Source organism: Eptatretus burgeri, chromosome 3, assembly GCF_056783735.1.
Source record: "Eptatretus burgeri isolate ZD-2024b chromosome 3, Ebu_testis_v1, whole genome shotgun sequence".
NCBI classification, from domain to species: Eukaryota; Metazoa; Chordata; class Myxini; order Myxiniformes; family Myxinidae; genus Eptatretus; species Eptatretus burgeri.
The window spans coordinates 3,722,295-3,740,011 of record NC_140963.1 but is presented as its reverse complement, the minus strand read 5'-3'; the positions used below and the strand labels follow the sequence as shown (position 1 = coordinate 3,740,011).

Here is a 17,717-nt window from a genome sequence, read left to right as displayed (position 1 = left end):
AGAATTGCAAAGCCTTCATAAACCTATGTCGTCACAAATCAGAGTATGGTATTGACGCAGAATGGCATTTTTTGCCACATGTCATGGCAAGGGCCCTTCAGATGGCGTGGGAGGTACAGTCAAACGAGAAGCAACACGTGAGAGCCTGCGTCGACCTAACTACAGTCAAATTATTTCTCCAAAAGATCTTTTCGCCTTTGCTGAAAATGGTTTGAATGAAATGAAGTTCGGTTACGGGATCCAAGAGGCGTATGACGAGGAAGAACGAAATCTGGAAGAAAGGTTAAAAACGGCCAAAACCATAGCTGGAACTCAAAAACTTCATGCTTTCATCCCTATTTCTGAAACTGCTCTTCAAGTACGCGAATTCAGCCTGAGTGAGGAACACCGTATCGAGTCAGCTATTTCAAAATCTACACCAACTTTTAACGGGAAACACTCAGGTTATGTCACAGTGCACTATGATGGAAAATGGTGGCTTGCCTGCATCATGGAAGCCTTTCAGGACGCTCATGAAGTGAAAGTGAATTTTCTTCATCCAAACGGGCATGTAAATAGTTTCTTTTTTCCTGACATTGAAGATCACTGCATTTTAGACATTTCTGATATATACTTCTTTCTGTAGAACCAAAAACTGCTACAGGTAGAACCTACACAATCAGTAAAAAAGAAATACAGCTGTCAAATAAAACATTGGTTGGCAAAAAATCTTGACCATAATATGCGAGGAAAAACTCTTACTCAAACTAGTATCGCTTCCAGTTCCTGCATGTGCATGTGGAAAATGTATGTACAATATACTGATATAGTGTATTGGAAATCTTGTGTTCAAATATTGTGCTATGTATTGTGGCGTATTGTGTGTCCAGCACCCGAGTCCCCGAACAATAAAACCATCATCACACTTGAACCCATTGAGATCCCATTTTCATTTCTGCTGAGGTGTTGGAGTATATGAAGGGGTATTCTCACACGAAAAAAATCGGGACCATCGGTTTGGCTGGGGAGCGGGGGCCCAAGGTCAAAGGGCGCCCCAAACTATAACTTTTTGAATTACTGTTTCGGAGTGATTTTACTTTACGCGATTCGAAAGATCTCGCTTTTACGAGCATTTTGATACCAAGATCATCCAAACCGGACCACTACAACCTGTGATATGGCCACTGGAAGATTGTGGATCAAGCGAGGGCGCCCAAATTTGGGGGGGCCCTAACATGGGCCCCAAATGGCCCCCAGGTCTGAAAATTGACACATAATGTTTTACCGTGGATACAAACACTTGCACAAAAAAGAGTGAAATCTAAGACGATGTGTCAAAAATTTTGCCGAAAAATGTGTACACTTGACATGGAACTCCCCACGAGGGAGCATCTGTCCTGGGGGCCCAGCAACCAAGTTGTCTGTCAGTGCTCCTTTTGCACTCAGGGGACCTGGTACTACCATTCTGCATTGGTTTTAGCCGTTCCGCTGTTCCGTTGAGCTCGCGCAACCAAAGGGTCCCGAATTAGGGAGCGTCTGTCCTGGGGGCCCAGCGACCAAGTTGTCTGGCAGTGCTCCTTTTGTACTCAGGGGACCCCTTACTAGCATTCTGCGTTGGTTTTAGCCGTTCCGCTGTTCGGTTGAGCTCGCGTGATTTCCGCGGCATCTAATTTGCGTCTGTCACCGGTATTCCAGCGGCTAAATTGTCTGTCATTGTTTATACCGTGTTACAAGCTATACGAATAATATCAGAAACCTACTTGCGGCCGTTCCGCTGCCAGGTTGAGCTAGCGCCGATTATGCGATACGGATATTGACCACAGAATGTCAACCCAGCAGCAGTGTCCCGGCAGACGCAGAGTTCTGAGGTGAGAATATTATCTGGCACCTTACCATGAGGACGGCAATTGTTCCCTTCTGCGGTTGAGCTAAGCCCCGTGGGCTCCCGGTATAAAACTGGTCCACAAAATAAGAGCAACTGGGCTATCAACAGATGACCAACATTTTGTTCTTGTCTCCCCTTTTGATATGCAAGCTGTTAAGGTCATCATTTCCAAGATCCCTCCCTGTTTAAAAAAACGAGACACTTGGCTGAAATATCTCATTATGGTACTGCGGTTCTCCAGATTACTATGTTATCTTTATGTTGCCAGGATGAATAGGCTACTCATGTGATGCCTTTTAGGAGAAAGCTTACATTGTATTTCCTCTGTCTAACATTGATATAATTTTGAACATTTTATTCAAATTAAAAATTTATAACGATGATTTTATATATATATATATATATATATATATATATATATATATATATATATATATATATATATATATATATATATATATATATATATATATATATATATATATATACGTATAACTACTGATACGATGAAATGTTTCCAATGTGGTGATTTCAGGCACATTCAAAGCTCTTGCCAAAAAAGGGTATTTCACCAAACGATTAAACAAACCTTGTTGACAAGGATTCCTCTTCTTCTACAAACTGGCAGGAAACAGATTCCATTTTGAACAATGATGCCCAGCCTTCCCATTCTGATAATTTAAACAATGCAGCAAACATTTGGTATGGTTTTGCCCTCATTTCATCAAGGAAGAGAAAGACTTTTCCTGACTCATTTCGTTCAGAAGAAGGCAGCATTTACAAATGAGCAATAATCTGCAGGTAATGTTACCACACTCAGGATTTATGCCACTTAACAAAGTTTAACTGGATAGAACAAACTGGGTACCCACGGCTAACAAATTCGGTCCACTTTCATGTTAGGATATCGATGTTTCTCCATCTCCTCCAGTGACTGCTCCACACATTATCACAGTTAATTAATGCGTTTCATCTGTTGAAGACTCTCTGATTGAAAAGTCTTCTGAGGATTGTACAGGTATAGAATGGACCGTTCGTTTGAAAAACTTTAACCTTGGACACTCTCATGCCAAATCACTGTCAGCAAAAAATAGTGAGACTCTCCCTCTTGCTGTTCCCATGTTGAACACCCAGCAGGACCTTTCTGCTGAAAATATAAAAAGTGTTAAATTCCATGTACTTTAAGAGACCCCAAGAGTGTCAGATATCTCCAAGCCATTGGAGGTAGACTCTTCCGTTACAATCGAGGGAATCCACAGCACTGATGCTGTTTGTTCTCAGAAAAATGCACCAATTGGCACTGTTATGGCACAAAGAGATGTTCCTTCGGTGGAGCAGCATGCAAACGATGTGGCTAATGTACTTTAATTGCTTGCTCCGCTTGTCAAGTGGCTGATACGGAATGGCTGGGTTGGCAAGCGAAATTAAGCTCGCAGCTTGTGAGCAGAAAACGCCCCTGGTATCTGTTTTTCTTTTCTTTCCTTGAAATGGCAATGCGATTCCTCTTCTGGAGGTTTGCTTTTTACTGGTTTTATATTTTCCTATGCTTTATACTAAAAGATACCAAGTATCTCCCTCTCGCTCTCCCTCCCTCTCTCACTCACTCACTCCTCCCTCATGCCGGTTTGTTTGGGTGTGTGTTGGCATTGCAGTTGTGTCTGAGTCAGTGCTCAGCAAGCTCTGTTGGGGTCATCTCTTCTTCTCCTTTGTTCCTTTTTAGTCGTATGTAGTGTTTTATTTTCACCCCCCCCCCCACCCCCTGCATACCCTGAGGTCCTATTTGGTTGCAGTGTTGTACTTTGTTGTGCTTTGTGGACTGTTGTACTTCCCTCATTTTACTGACAGAGCACACAGCCCAACGTTTGTATTTTTTGGACAGTGGTTGCAGATGTTTGGTTTCATCTCTCTAAATTTGCCTGGCTATTATGAGTAGTTGTGTGTGTGGCCCCAAGTGGGGTTGATTTATTGTGGTTCCATTGCAGGTGAATTGTTTTGTACATCGCGTCCATGTGCAATAAGTTTATTACTTAGTTTGTAAAGAACAGCGTGTTCCTCGTGATGCTGCTGTTTTGTTGAGTACACAATCGGGTTAATTTGGTGTCCCTTAAGAGGTCAAATTATTTCAACCGGGTGTTACGGATTAGTAAATCCTATAAAATTGGAAATGTTAAGTTTTGTATTAAAGACGATTTGCATTACGATTCTGATGGTAACTCTGAGAAAGGCAACTCGAGCTACAGTGAATTAAATAAATGTGATACCTATTGGGGATAAAGGTACGTGTGCAGACAACTGATTGCGTCATTGGCGTGACATCGACATGGATTATTATCAACAGAACTTTGAAGATGACTTCTGTTGAGGCTACAATGTTCGAGTAACATGAGAGCTTCACTCATACATTTGGGAGAACTGGAATGGGTGAAAGATTTGTTGCAGAAAAGAAACGCTTCGGAGCAATGGTCAAGCTTTGGTCAATCTTTGAATTCAGACAGTATGTCACCTTGTTTTGGGATTGACCTTGCGTGGTTGCCATAAAAAGTGAAGCAATGAGTGTTTGGGCCAAGCAAGGGCCAAGCAAACTGTGCACAGCAGGGACAGGCTGCAACAGCATTGTGAGCCTTGTATCATTGGGTGCACAATGACCACAGACCTGATTGTGATCCAGTGCACCATGCCGGTGTTCCGATCCACTCCTGCTGGCAGACTGGTTGTGCTCACGAGGAGCCAACGCAGCACTCGGGGTGCAAAATAACTCCACGATGACATCCCATGCTGACAGTTTCTCTGGGGAGCTCATGCACTCCATACACACGAGTGACGTTCGCTTCAATACGGAAACGTTCATCAATTGCATGTTCGGAAACTGCAAGATTCTGACTTTGGTTCACGGCACTTATCCTATAAAAGGGGTGTATTAATACGAGTGTACGGTTGTTTCATCAGGGGGTGGAAGTTGCCTTTCTCAGAGTTGTGGAAGTATTTGAACGGAATTGAAATATATGTGTGTGACTTTGATTAGGTTTTACAAAGCATTGAACGTGACTTGTAGTTCCTGTACGGAATTTTACAATTACTGAGGGTTGATGATGAATTATTGTTTGAAATGTGATCGAATTGTGATTGAATTATTATTGAATGGTATTAGTACATTTTAACGGTAGGATTTAATAAATTGCATTTTAAAGTTCCTTCTGTTTTACGTCGTGTGCTGGTTGTCACCTGGTTGTCACCTGGTTGTCAATTGACAGAAAAGTTCAAAGTGATCGTTTTAATTGTCTGCCGTGCTCCCCTTTGAGTACTCAAGGGACACTCGTTCTGAGGCTTGGAGGCCAGTGCGTAACACCAGGTTTGATAAATGGCATGGAATTAGCCTCGCTGGTTCAAGGACTGCGGCAACTGCTCGACGTAGATCTGTGATGCAATGCTTTCGTTCAGACATCTTTGGGTTTAGGGCCCACTGTGAGGCAGCAACTGTTGAGAGTGGTTGTGCTTTGTTCAGATGAATGCCGTCGACACAACAATAGACTACATCCACTTCCCTCATCCACACAATCAGATATTTCTTCGGACAACTTCAAGAAAATAAAATAAACATGACCTCCATATAGTAAATCTGTGCTGATTGTTTTTAATTGATAAAAGACACAAACCTTCTGATCACTCGTACATCTTTAATATAGTAGTTACGAAAGTTGAAATCTATCTTTTTAGTCCACCATTTAAGCCAATTCAACAAACAAGTCATCAGAGTCCTCACCTTCGGTCCTGTGAGTCCTTCCCCACGTGGGCCTCTGGGCCCTGCCACACCCTGGACACCTTGCTCTCCCTGGTGTTAACAAAACAAGTATTGACACTTCTTAAATGACATATGCATTCATTGTTGGGCTGAAAAAAAAAGCAGTTTCATGAGATGGGACGTGTTGATCAGGATCATATCCATCCATCCATTGGGACCATACTCTGTGCAGAGCGATGGTGCTGCCTAAGCAGTCTCCTTGGCTATTGGGTACAATCCTGGACGGGTCGCTACTCCGACACAGGATACCAGCAAGCTGGCACTCATTTCGCTGACCTCAGAAGGATGACAGGCAGAGTCAACCCCACCTGGTATCAATTCAACAGCCGAGTGGGATTTGAATTCAGGATCCAAGGATCCCAAGCCCACCACCCTCACCATTAAGCCAACACCAGGCATAGGATCACAAAATGAACTACCTTTGCTCCTTGGATTCCCTCTCCTGGAGGCCCGGTCAGGCCACGAGCCCCTTGCTGTCCAATGCTTCCCTGCACAAACGGCCACTCAGTTAGTAACACCACACCAACAGTATCGATTGAAGAATTTCAACACATGATGTTCATTATGGGAGTAAACAAGTTCAGTTTATTCATCAACAGGATGTGTGGCTCTGCACTTCAAACGATGTACATCAAAAGATAAAGGATCCTATTCGGAATTGTCTTGTCCATTCGTTTTATTGTCAGGACACTATCTGCGTCCTATCCTTTGGGCCTTAATGACAGGGTACAAGGTACTGGGTCCGTTTCTCAAGGGAATGTTTTTGGGAACGAGTATTATTCTGATCCAATCAGGTGACCCAGAGGTCATGGGTGTCGCAATCAGCGTCGTATGGCTCCAAAGATGGAAATTTCAGACATCATTGATAAACTTAAAGGTTTTCATGATTTTTATGTTCTTCTGAGCTCATGTTCCAAACAAGTCCGAGCTCATATTCTTCGGAGTTGAGAAAGTTCATAATATGACGTGCTCATTTTTCATCGAAGCTTTTTGTAACAGTTCTGATAAAGAAGTCAGACATCCAGGTCCTGGTTTTGAGGCGACGGTTGCTTCTCTCCAGGAGTCTCTGCCGACTTTCTCAAAGATAAGTTTCCTATCGTTGTTTGTCACGTTTTCACCGTTTATTTCATTACCTCCATGTTTACTGTGTGTTCCTAATTCAGTGTGTGTTCCCTCCAACCTCCTTCTATCCCTCTCAACAATATCCTCTATTTCATGTCTTAAAATGTAAAAAAAAATACAACAAAAAAGCCTTTTCCCTTCTCACCTGAAACCCCACGGAACCACCTGACTTTCTGTACCGACTCTTCTTCCTCCTTTTCTTTTTCCGATCTAATATCTTCTTTCCACTTTTTCCAACCCACTTTCACCACACACCTTCACTATTTTTTTCTTTGACCTTTCCTTTACCTAATCTTACCGAATCTTTAAAAAAAAAATTTTTAAACATCTTTTCACTTCTCACCTTACACCTCCCGTAACCACGTGATTTCTCTACCTCCTCTTCTTCTTTATTCTTCTTCTTCTTCTTGTTCCTTTTGACAACCCTCCATCTTTCCTCTACTTCAGCCGATCCACATTCACCACACACCTTCACTATTTTTTTTTTCTCTTTGACCTTTCCTTTACCTCATCTTATCGAATCTTTCAAAAAAAAATTTTTTTTTAAGCTTTTCACTTCTCACCTTACACCTCCCGTAACCACGTGATTTATCTACCCCTCTCTTCTTCTTCTTCTTCTTCTTATTGTTACTTTTGACAACCTTCCATCTTCCCTGTACTTTGGCCGATCCACATTCACCACACACCACACGATTTTTTTCTTCAACCTTTCCTTTTCTGAATCTTACCTAATCTTTACCCCAAAAATTAAAAAAATATATATTAAAAAACGGTCTCTTACAGTGTTTCAACTTCCTCTTTCACACTGGTGGTTTTGTGTATTGCATCATAATTCATGATTGTTCTTCTTCTTCTTCAAAAGGCTGTTTTCATTTTGACCTTTTATTCATCCCATGTCTACAACGTCCCACTGCCACAATGTTACTCTTCTCCATTCTCTTAACTCCCCTTCATTGCATCCCTCACGAAATGTATTTAATTGCATCTGTGACTTAAAAAAAATTGAAATCCCAGTCTGCAATGCATGTTCGTGTTCAATCAATTGTCCTTTTCCCCCACTTTAGTGCCAATTCACCCCACCTCCTGAAATCTACCTCCTCCGAACTCCTCACCTGTTATACCCTCTCCTTACCCCTCCCAACTTGCCCCTCATCCTACCTTCATTCTTAGCACCTCTTCACCGTCTTCTGCTTTCGTATCAGCTCCTCCTCTGTTGTCTCAAAGCGTGTGGTGTTCTAGCATCTGTGGGCTCCATTCTCACCGAACAGATATATCACTCTCTCAATCAGTACAATCATCACCACATACATGCTCCTTCCTTCCTCTCATCACACCTCTCCCTCTCCCCAAACCCTCAAATATTGTACCTCCCCCTGCCTGCTCCCTTCTTCACCATACCACTACCAAGTCTCATCCTTCCCCTCTCCCCACCTCTCACATCACCCTCCTGCATCTTGACCGTGCCTGCGCTCGTCATCACCACCCGCCCCAACCGCCTCTCAAAGCTTCCTTCTCACCCCTCCCTCGTAAAGCAACTTTCACACTCTTCCCCCTCACCTTTCTCAACCTCCCCCCACCCTACTCCCTCAACTCCCCCGTCTCACCCTTCTCCCTCCAACCTCCCCCTTCACACCCCCTCTCAAAGTTGCCCCCCCTTCACATCCACACTGCTGCCTCCTTCTCCCACCCTCTCTCTTCCATCTCATCACTCTTCCTCCTCCAATCTTCAACTGCCCTCTGTCCCCTCTCTTATTACTCCCCACTGTACTTCAACCCATCACCACTGTGCCTCTAATCCTCTTCGTCCAGCCCCCTCCCCAAGCTCTTCTGAAATCTACCACACTCTTTCAACCACTCTCCTTACCTCCCCCTTCCTCCCCCTCCCCTCCACCAAAAGCCTCCTCCCCTCCATCTTCCTTTTCAGTGTGGACCTCAAACATCTGAGGCCTTCGCTCAAACCTGACAAATCTTTCCATACAGGTTGCCACTGACAAACCAGACAAAATCTGCTTAACATAAACATTCCTCCCTCAAGACGTCTCTGACTCCCAAGTATCTCTCCGTGGTTACTCCCTCCTCCGGTATGACAGATCTGAGCCTCGTTCTGGTGGCGGAGTTACTCTCTTCAGCAAAGACTCTATTCCTCACTCTCCATGCACTGCCCTCACTCCCCACCTCCCCAGGAATACCTCTGGCTAAGGCTTCCCCTCCACTCCCACCTCATGTTTATGTGTGTTGTACCGTCCACCAAACAGTGATGACTCCATCTACATCTCGCTCTCTGAAAACATGGACCAGCTTCTATCCTCTCATCCCAACTCTCTCTTCCTCATATGTGGTGACTTCAATTGTTGTCATGCCAGTTGGCTGGGTGTGGGTACCTCTCTCACCTGTCATGGAACTTCAGCAAATGACTTCTGCGACTCATTGGGACTGACTCAATCGGTCAACTTCCTAACCCGGATCTCAACCAAAGGTAATCTATCTCTTCTGGATCTGATTTTGACAAATTTCCCTGAAAATATCTGTGTTCTTCCCGCGCTCCAATCGGTTCTTCTGACCACGTCCTTGTCAAAGTGGACATCTCTCTGGTTTTTATCAGAGATCCACCACAGCGGCGTCAAGTCTGGCATTTCACTCGGGCCGATTGGCAGGGTCTTCAAGCAGCTATCAAACTTCCAGACTGGTCTCCCATCACTACTTTCTCCAACATCAACTCATCCAAGGAATTCTTTCATCGAAACTTGCTCTCGTCATGCATGGATTTATCCCCTCTCGTCTTCAGTTGTTCAACCCTTTCTCCCGCCCATGTTACAATGAAGCATGTGGTGAGGCAGTAGTCCTGAAACAACTTGCCTTTGCCTCATGGAAGGCAAATCCAACTGAAGGCAATTTGAGTTCCTTCCAGAATGCTTGGAACAACTGTGTATCTACCCTCAGGAGAGCCAGAAAACAACATCTTTCTAATCACAAGTCTGAATGCTCAAACCTGTCTCCCTCCTCCAAATCCTGGTGGCATTTCGTCAAGTCTGTTTCTGGTGTATGTTCCGCCTCCATCCCCTCCCTTACCTAAAATGGCCGCACAACTGGCACTGTGTGTAAAAAGGCTGAATGCCTAAACTCCATGTTTACTTCTCAATCTTGTGTCCCAAACCGATCACTTTCTTTCTCTACCCACCTTACGTAGTCGCACCCAGCTGTCCCTCGACTCTGTGCCCTTTTCTCCTGACAAGGTGGAGAGCTTGCTGTCGAACATCAACTCAGATTCTGCAACCAGTCCAGACAGCATCAGCCAACATGTCCTAAAAACCTGCTCTGCTGCTCTTGCTCACCCTCTCTCTGCTCTATTCACCCTCTCATTTGCTCAAGTTCATCTGCCATCTGCTTGGAATTCAGCAAACATTACCGCTCTGCATAAAAAGGTGCAAAAACAGATCCCTGCAATAACAGACCAATCAGCCTTCTCCCAATCATCAGCAAGGTTATGGAATCCATCATCGCTTCAGACATTAAATCCTTCCTCTTCTCCAATGGCTTGATTTCCGATCATCAACTCGGATTCAATCCAGGGCACTCTACCCTGGATATGTAGCCTCTGCTCTCCCAACAATGGTTGGAGATCTTCAATGCCGCACATGAAATCAGACCCATCTCCCTGGACATATCTCGTGCTTTCGATATGGTTTGGCACCCTGCCATGCTCACCAAACTCTCTTCCTCTGGTATCCAAGGCAATGCCCACTCATGGCTCACAGACTTCCTCTCCTGTCGCAGCCAACGTGTGGCCCTAAATGGAGTTCTCTCATCCCCTCTTCCTGTCCAGGCTGGAGTTCCTCAAGGTAGCGTTCTGGGCCCTGTTCTTTCTGGTTTTCATCAATGATCTCTCCGACTCTGGAAAATCCCCTTTATCTCTTTGCTGATGACTCCACCCTCTGCCATCCCTCAGATTGGCAAGCAGCAGCCTATTCATTCTCTGCAGATCTGAATAAAATCACAAGCTGGTCCAACACATGGAACATATCTTTCAATCATGGCAAAAAAACGTGCTCGTAAAAAGTTTGTTCAACTTTGTTTACTTGGAATAAAAAAATTCCGTATGTTGAAACAATAGCTTATGTTGGCTGGCTAACTATGAAAGAGGATATTACATTAAAAAAAAAAGAAAAAAGGATGGTGTATCTTGTGAGCCTCTCATTTGCTGAACCTCAAAAACAAAGGCAAGTTGAAGCATGGGATGCAGTTGTGAAGTCAAGTTTGTTCTTTCCTGCATTTCTCAGTTCAATGAAAATGATAAGCAAACCTTTGGCCCAGGGAAACCTTGTCCTGCAGGACCAATAGCACCAGGTAAACCACGAGCTCCCACATCACCCTGAAAATGACAAGCAACATTGCATTTTAAAACTACAATTCAAACAAAATCCAAAAAAATGTACTGAATGGAATGAAAGAAGCAAAAAACAAATATGGTGGGCCTAAATTGCTGAAGCCGGTTCTTCCAAAAAGGTTACAAGATTTGGACTGAAGTGAACTCAACCAGAGGTTTCCAAAAATTCACTGTCCCACACCCTCCCAACTTCCCCTACTATGCACCTTACCTGCTTCCCCTACTACGCACCCTCCGAGCTACCCCGACCACACACGCTCCCAGCTTTCCTTACTACATACCCTCCCAGCTCCACCTACTACATACCCTCTCAGCTTCCCCACAACTCACACCCTTTCAGCATCCCCACACTCCACATCCTCCCAGCTTCCCCATGCCCTGCACCCTCCCACGTCCCCTGCACCTTCTCAGCTTCCCATTCTCCCCATCCGCTCTCAGTCACCCTCCTGTCCTGCTCACTCTCAGCCTATCCCCCCGCCCCCCCTCTCCCAGGTTTCCCTTGTCCCCCCCCACCCCCCCCTCGGCTCCCTATCCCACACACTCCAAGCTTACCCCCGGCCTACCCCCCTCCTTGTTCCCCATTCCTGTCTCCACATTCCTATGCCCTGCAAACAGCTTCTCCTGCCCTGTCCATAACTGTGTCGACCTCAAACCCTCGAGGTGTTATCCTTGGTGTCTCTCCCTGGCTATTGTCTCCTCCGGTTCGATATCCATGAACCATGTCCTGGCAGCAGCAGCAACAGCATCAGCAGCAGAGTTGTACTTTACATCAAGAACTCCATTTCTCAGTGTCCGTGGACTGCTCTTCCACCTCCAAACCCCAATGAGTAGTTTTGGCTGGGATTTCTCTCCCACCACTTGTCTGTGTGTTATACCATCCTCCGAACAAGTGAATACTCCATTTTGATCGATCTCTCTCCCTCTCTCAGCCAATATGGATGAACATTTAACCACCCATCTAAACTCTCTCTTCCTCACACGTAGTGTTTTCTACTGTAACCATGCGAATCGGCTGGGAGATGGTACCTCTTTCACCAGCCATGTAGGCACTGCAGCAAAAAAACTTCTGTGACTCCAAAGGTCTGATTCAATCTGTGAACTTTCTGACCTGGATATCTACCAATGGCAAACCCTCCCTTTTGGACTTGGTAATGACAAACTTCCCTGCTAATTTCTCTTGTGTTCCAATTGGTTCATCTGATCATGTGTAGGTGAGTCAACATAATTCTGGCTATTCTTACAGAGCCATCTCAGCGTTGGCAAGTCTGGCAGTCCATTCAGGCAGACTGGCCACCATCTCATGCCATCTTCACATCTCACTTCAGACTGGCTGCAAGTTAGAGAAAACATCACTGTTTAATGAGAACAGAAACAGGGTGGATATGTGGTAGGCACCTCTTGTTGATCAGAATTGTTGCAGCAGGTGCTGGTGTGGCACAGGGATTCATGGTCGCCATTCCAGTGAAAAGGTGGAAGTCGATATATTCTCTCACGGAACAGCCTACTAGCTCATCCCGAAGGAGGAACCCATTCTGCACTGTGGACAGCCAGTTGTACCCAAAAAGAAAACGTTTATTAGATATATATATATATATTTTTTTTTTTTTAATGTGTGTTCAAAGTAGTGAGAACATAGAACAGATCTGGAGGAGCTGGAACGTAAAACAGATCAAAATGTAACAAAAAAAGGAACAATAAAAAAGAGGGGGTGAAGACATCAACAGCAGGGTTGAGGTACAAAATGGAGGGAGACTTGGACAAATAATGGATGTGGGGAAGAATGAGGGTTAGGAAAGGATACAAGGGGTGAACAAGATAGATACAGCTGCAAGCTTTCAATCTCAGAAGTGGAATGAAAAACTGGAAACTTGGAAAGAAGTCGACTTGAGGAGGGTAAATGGGGGTAGAAAATATCATGGTTTTGGATTTGGAACGATCTGAGATGATGGTAAACAACTGTCTTGAAGACCTGAAGGGAAGGAGGAGATTGAAGAGAATGTGAAAGTTGAGTCCACAAGTGGGAAGCAAGAGGAACAAATGAGTGGAGGTGAGCAGTGATTCTGGATTCTGGGAGTTTCAATGGAATGGGGTTAATGGTGGACCACGTGCATCCTGCATTAACCGAGGGGGATTGGGAGGGGAGGGGTGGGTACACAGCATGAAAAGAGCAGAGTGTGCAAGACCAGAAAGGAGGTGGCAAAAGACAGAGACCACAGACTTCTCTGCAATGTAAAAGTGACAGGCTGATAGACAGCTTCATTGCGAGAGATTCCAATGATCTTGAACGAGGCCTTGGTTTCCACGGCGTCAATCTGAGCAAGGGGTGAGGCAGGGGCAACAGCGGAGAGGCACCAGGGGAGAGCAGTACTCCATCAAGCTGTGGATGAAGGCATCGTAGGTGGAGAAGAATTCAGGTGTGCCAAGGAAGGACTTTACATGAAAGAGGATACCCAGTCAGCAACTGGCTTTGGAGGCCAACTTAGAAGTGTTGTTTGCCCAAGAAAGATAATGGCTGATATTGAGGCCCAAAAGTTTGAATCACTGTGCTTCTTCAAGAGGATTGTTAAAAAAAAAAGTATATGGGAGGGTTTGCCAGATGGTGCTTTTAGAGAGAGATTGTGAGAGTGTAAGATTTGTCAGGATTGAAAGACATATTCCAAGTGTTTGACTGTCCTGTGATTCTATCAAAGTCTGCAGAGTGGAAAGCAGCTGCAGCCTGCCAAGCTGAAGGATGAGGGATGTCACAGCACAGGGTGGAGTTGTCAGTAAAGAGATAAAAAGGATTTTCCAGAGTCAGAGAGATCATTGATGGAGATTAAGAAAAGGACTGGGCCCAGAACACTGCCTTGCAGTACTCCAGCCTTGACAGGGAGAGGAGAAGAAAGGATTCTGTTGAGAGGCACACGTTGGCTACTAGAGTGTTACCGTGTTTCCTCCCTTCCTCTCTCCGCTCTTTTCCTCGTCATTCATTCCTTCACTCATGTCCCAAAATGGAAGAGGTTTTGCAACTGCTGAGGAGGTTAAGGAAGCCATGTCCACTGTTTTGAGGACACTTCAAAAGGAGGCTTCTGTGTCTGAAATGATTTAAACAGTTGCTTTTCCATGCATTAAGTGCTATGAGAAAGATGGGGATTATGTATAATAATGTAACAAATGTTTATCAATGATATTTTCTCATGTACGCTGTTCGGGTTACAAAACTTCATTTCAAAAAGAATATATTCCCATCACTCCAATAAGAAATAACTTCTTCTTTTGCACATTTTACAATGCTGGAGTGACTTGAGGTTACATTTTTTTTTTCAAATGGATAGGACAGATGGGCTACCTTAGCTCCAGGTTCACCAATTCCTTCTGGTCCCAGCTCTCCTTGTTGCCCTGGTAGACCTCGCAAACCCTGCAAGTGGGGGGAATTCATTGATTAATTATACATTTCATCCAAAAATGTATGAAGTTCACAATTGTTGACATACAAGACTCGTACTAGAAAATTCTGCTGCCACATAATGCATAAAAACAGGTGTTGTTGATCATGATGATGATCATATAATCACTGTGATTATTATTGTTACAATATCTCAGGCAAACATGCAGTGTTGAACCATCTCATATCATTCTCCCATCCCTGCCAGTGATCTTTCTGAGAACTACAAAACTTACTCAACATTCTTACTTGCAGGTTGCCATGTTCTCCATACTCCTTCTCTCTCCATCTCTATCCCCACCAATTCCTATATCTCCCTCCCACTCACACACACATATATATATATATATATATATATATATATATATATATATATATATATATATATATATATATATATATATATATATATATATATATATATATATATATATATATATATATATATATATATATCTGCATTTCTTCATGTTCATGTATGTATGTATAAAAAAATCTTCAGGTACAATAGACCAAAACACCACCCCTTTTGCTGGCTTCGCAGCCAGCTTCATCACCTATTGTGCCTGATGAAGCCAGCTGCGAAGCCAGCGAAAAGTTGCCTGACAGGGTCTGCTCTCGCTTTTTTGCTCAAATTAGCGGTCGATCGAGCTTTTTTTTTTTACTTTGGTTGGAAGTGCCTTCTTCTTCTTTAAGTTACAGCATATATATATATATATATATATATATATATATATATATATATATATATATATATATATATGTATAAATATATATATATATATATATATATATATAAAAATTTTCCATATACACCGATGAGCCAAAACATGATGACCACTGACAGGTGAAGTGAATAACATTGATTATCTTGTTACAATGGCACCTGTCAAGGGGTGGGATATATAAGGCAGCAAGTGAACAGCCAGTTCTTGAAGTTGATGTGTTGGATGTGGGAGAAATGAGCAGGAGTAAAGACCTGAGCGACTTTGACAAGGGCCAAATTGTTATGGCGAGACGACTGGGTCAGAGCATCTCTGAAACAGCAAGGCTTGTGGGGTGCTCCCGGTCAGCAGTGGTGAGTACCTACCGACAGTGGTCCGAGGAGGGACAAACGACAAACCGGCGACAGGGTGTTGGGCGCCCAAAGCTCATCGATGCGCGAGGGCAACGAAGGCTATCCCGTCTGGTCCAAACCGACAGAAGGTCTACTGTGGCACAAGTCACAGAAAATGTTAATGGTGGTCACGGGAGGAATGTGTCACAATCCACAGTGCATCACACCCTGCTGCATATGGGGCTGCATAGCCGCAGACCAGTCAGAGTGCCCATGATGACCCCTGTCCACCGTCGAAAGTGCCGACAATGGGCACGCGAGCTTCGGAACTGGACCTTGGAGCAATGGAAGTAGGTCGCCTGGTCGTACGAGTCCTGTTTTCTTTTAGATCAAGTGGATGGCCGTGTACGTGTGCGCAGTTTACCTGGAGAAGCGATGGCACCAGGATGCACTGTGGGAAGACGACATGCCGGTGGAGGGAGTGTGATGCTCTGGGCAATGTTCTGCTGGGAAACCCTGGGTCCGGCCATTTATGTGGACGTCAATTTGACACGTGTCACCTACCTTAACATCGTTGCAGAACAGGTACACCCCTTCATGGCAATGGTATTCCCTGATGGCAGTGGTCTCTTTCAGCAGAATAATGCGCCTTGCCACACTGCACACCTTGTTTGGAAATGGATTGAGGAACAAGATGAAGTATTCACGGTGTTGCCCTGGCCTCCAAATTCTCCAGATCTCAATCTGATTGAGCATCTGTGGGATGTGCTGGACTGACAAGTCCGATCCACGGCGGTTCCACCTCGCAACTTACAGGACTCGAAGGATCTGCAACTAATGTTTTGGTGCCAGATACCACAGGACACCTTCAGAAGTCTTGTATAGTCCATGCCTCGGCGCTGTTTTGGCGGCACACGGAGGATCAACAGCATATTAGGCAGGTGGTCATAATGTTTTGGCTCATCAGTGTATATATATATATATATATATATATATATATATATATATATATATATATATATATATATATATATATATATATATATGTATATATATATATATATATATATATATATATATATATATATATATATATATATATATATATATATATATATATATATATATATATATTGTTGTGGTTACCAAATTCGCAAACCACCATTCAGGTCCCTTAGGTGAGATATCTCAGTAAGTATATGTGTAGTTAGGCCCAAACCCGTTGTCTAGAGGGAATAAATGTTATTCATGCGTGCTGCGACTCTTCAGGATAGCCGTTTTTCTTTTACTATCTTTATTTTGGACCAACCGCCATTGTTACCACCACCAACCACAACATCAACCACCCACCGCGGTGCCGCTTCACGTCACACCTCGCAACCGTCGCATCGCCACCGTTCTTGCGCTGCTTGTGGGTACCGGTATTGGACTCGTGCAGGGCGCGCGCCGAACAGCGTGTACAAAACCACGGATTTTCCGCTCCAAAAACGGATCAAAAACGACACACGCCCACTTTTGTGCCGTCCAATCGGTGAGCGAGGGGCGATTTGGCCCCGCCTCCAGGGCGTTGGAGGGCGGTCGCGATATGCAAATTCATGGATCAAAATGCATTCACGCCCACTTTTTCTCGGGCCAATGGGGAGCGAGGTGAAAGGTCGAAGGCAGGGGGTCAAAGATGAGAGAGCGAAGCCACGGGGCTTATATTAGCGGCCGCGTTCGTCAGTAAAAAGAAGAGTTGGTCGTCGTGTGTGCGTTGGAAAAATAAAGAGTTGGTCGTCGTCGTCGTCGTGTGCGTTGGAGTCGGAGCGAAGAGGACGGAGCTGTGGAGAGGCGGCGAAGGCAGACGAGGGGGTGCTCGGGTTGTGCCGGGAGCTGCACACCAGGGAGGCCGACGGCGCGACCTGGTCGAGGTGGAGACGCTCGGCGCGGGACTCGAGACAGAGTAAAAATCCTCCTTTCCCCGAGCATCAGCAACCCCCTCCTGTTTCCCCCCCCGCGCTGAGATAGTGCGACCAAGGGGGCCCCTTTTCCCACCCCCTACCAGACACTGTCCGCGAGGCCCGCGGA

At 44.6% G+C, this 17,717-nt stretch overlaps 1 protein-coding gene across 1 annotated transcript in view; it reads right to left on the bottom strand.

Moving 5' to 3' along the window:
* LOC147029305 (uncharacterized) overlaps positions 1-17,717 on the bottom strand; it is a 415,972-nt gene that overhangs the window by 86,121 nt on the left and 312,134 nt on the right. The window contains exons 26-29 of the mRNA XM_085872263.1: positions 14,498-14,566; positions 11,086-11,154; positions 6,083-6,151; positions 5,625-5,693 (exon numbers count right to left, since the gene is read on the bottom strand). Of these exons, the coding sequence (XP_085728389.1) occupies positions 5,625-5,693; positions 6,083-6,151; positions 11,086-11,154; positions 14,498-14,566 (276 nt within the window). The remainder of the gene's footprint in view (positions 1-5,624; positions 5,694-6,082; positions 6,152-11,085; positions 11,155-14,497; positions 14,567-17,717) is intronic.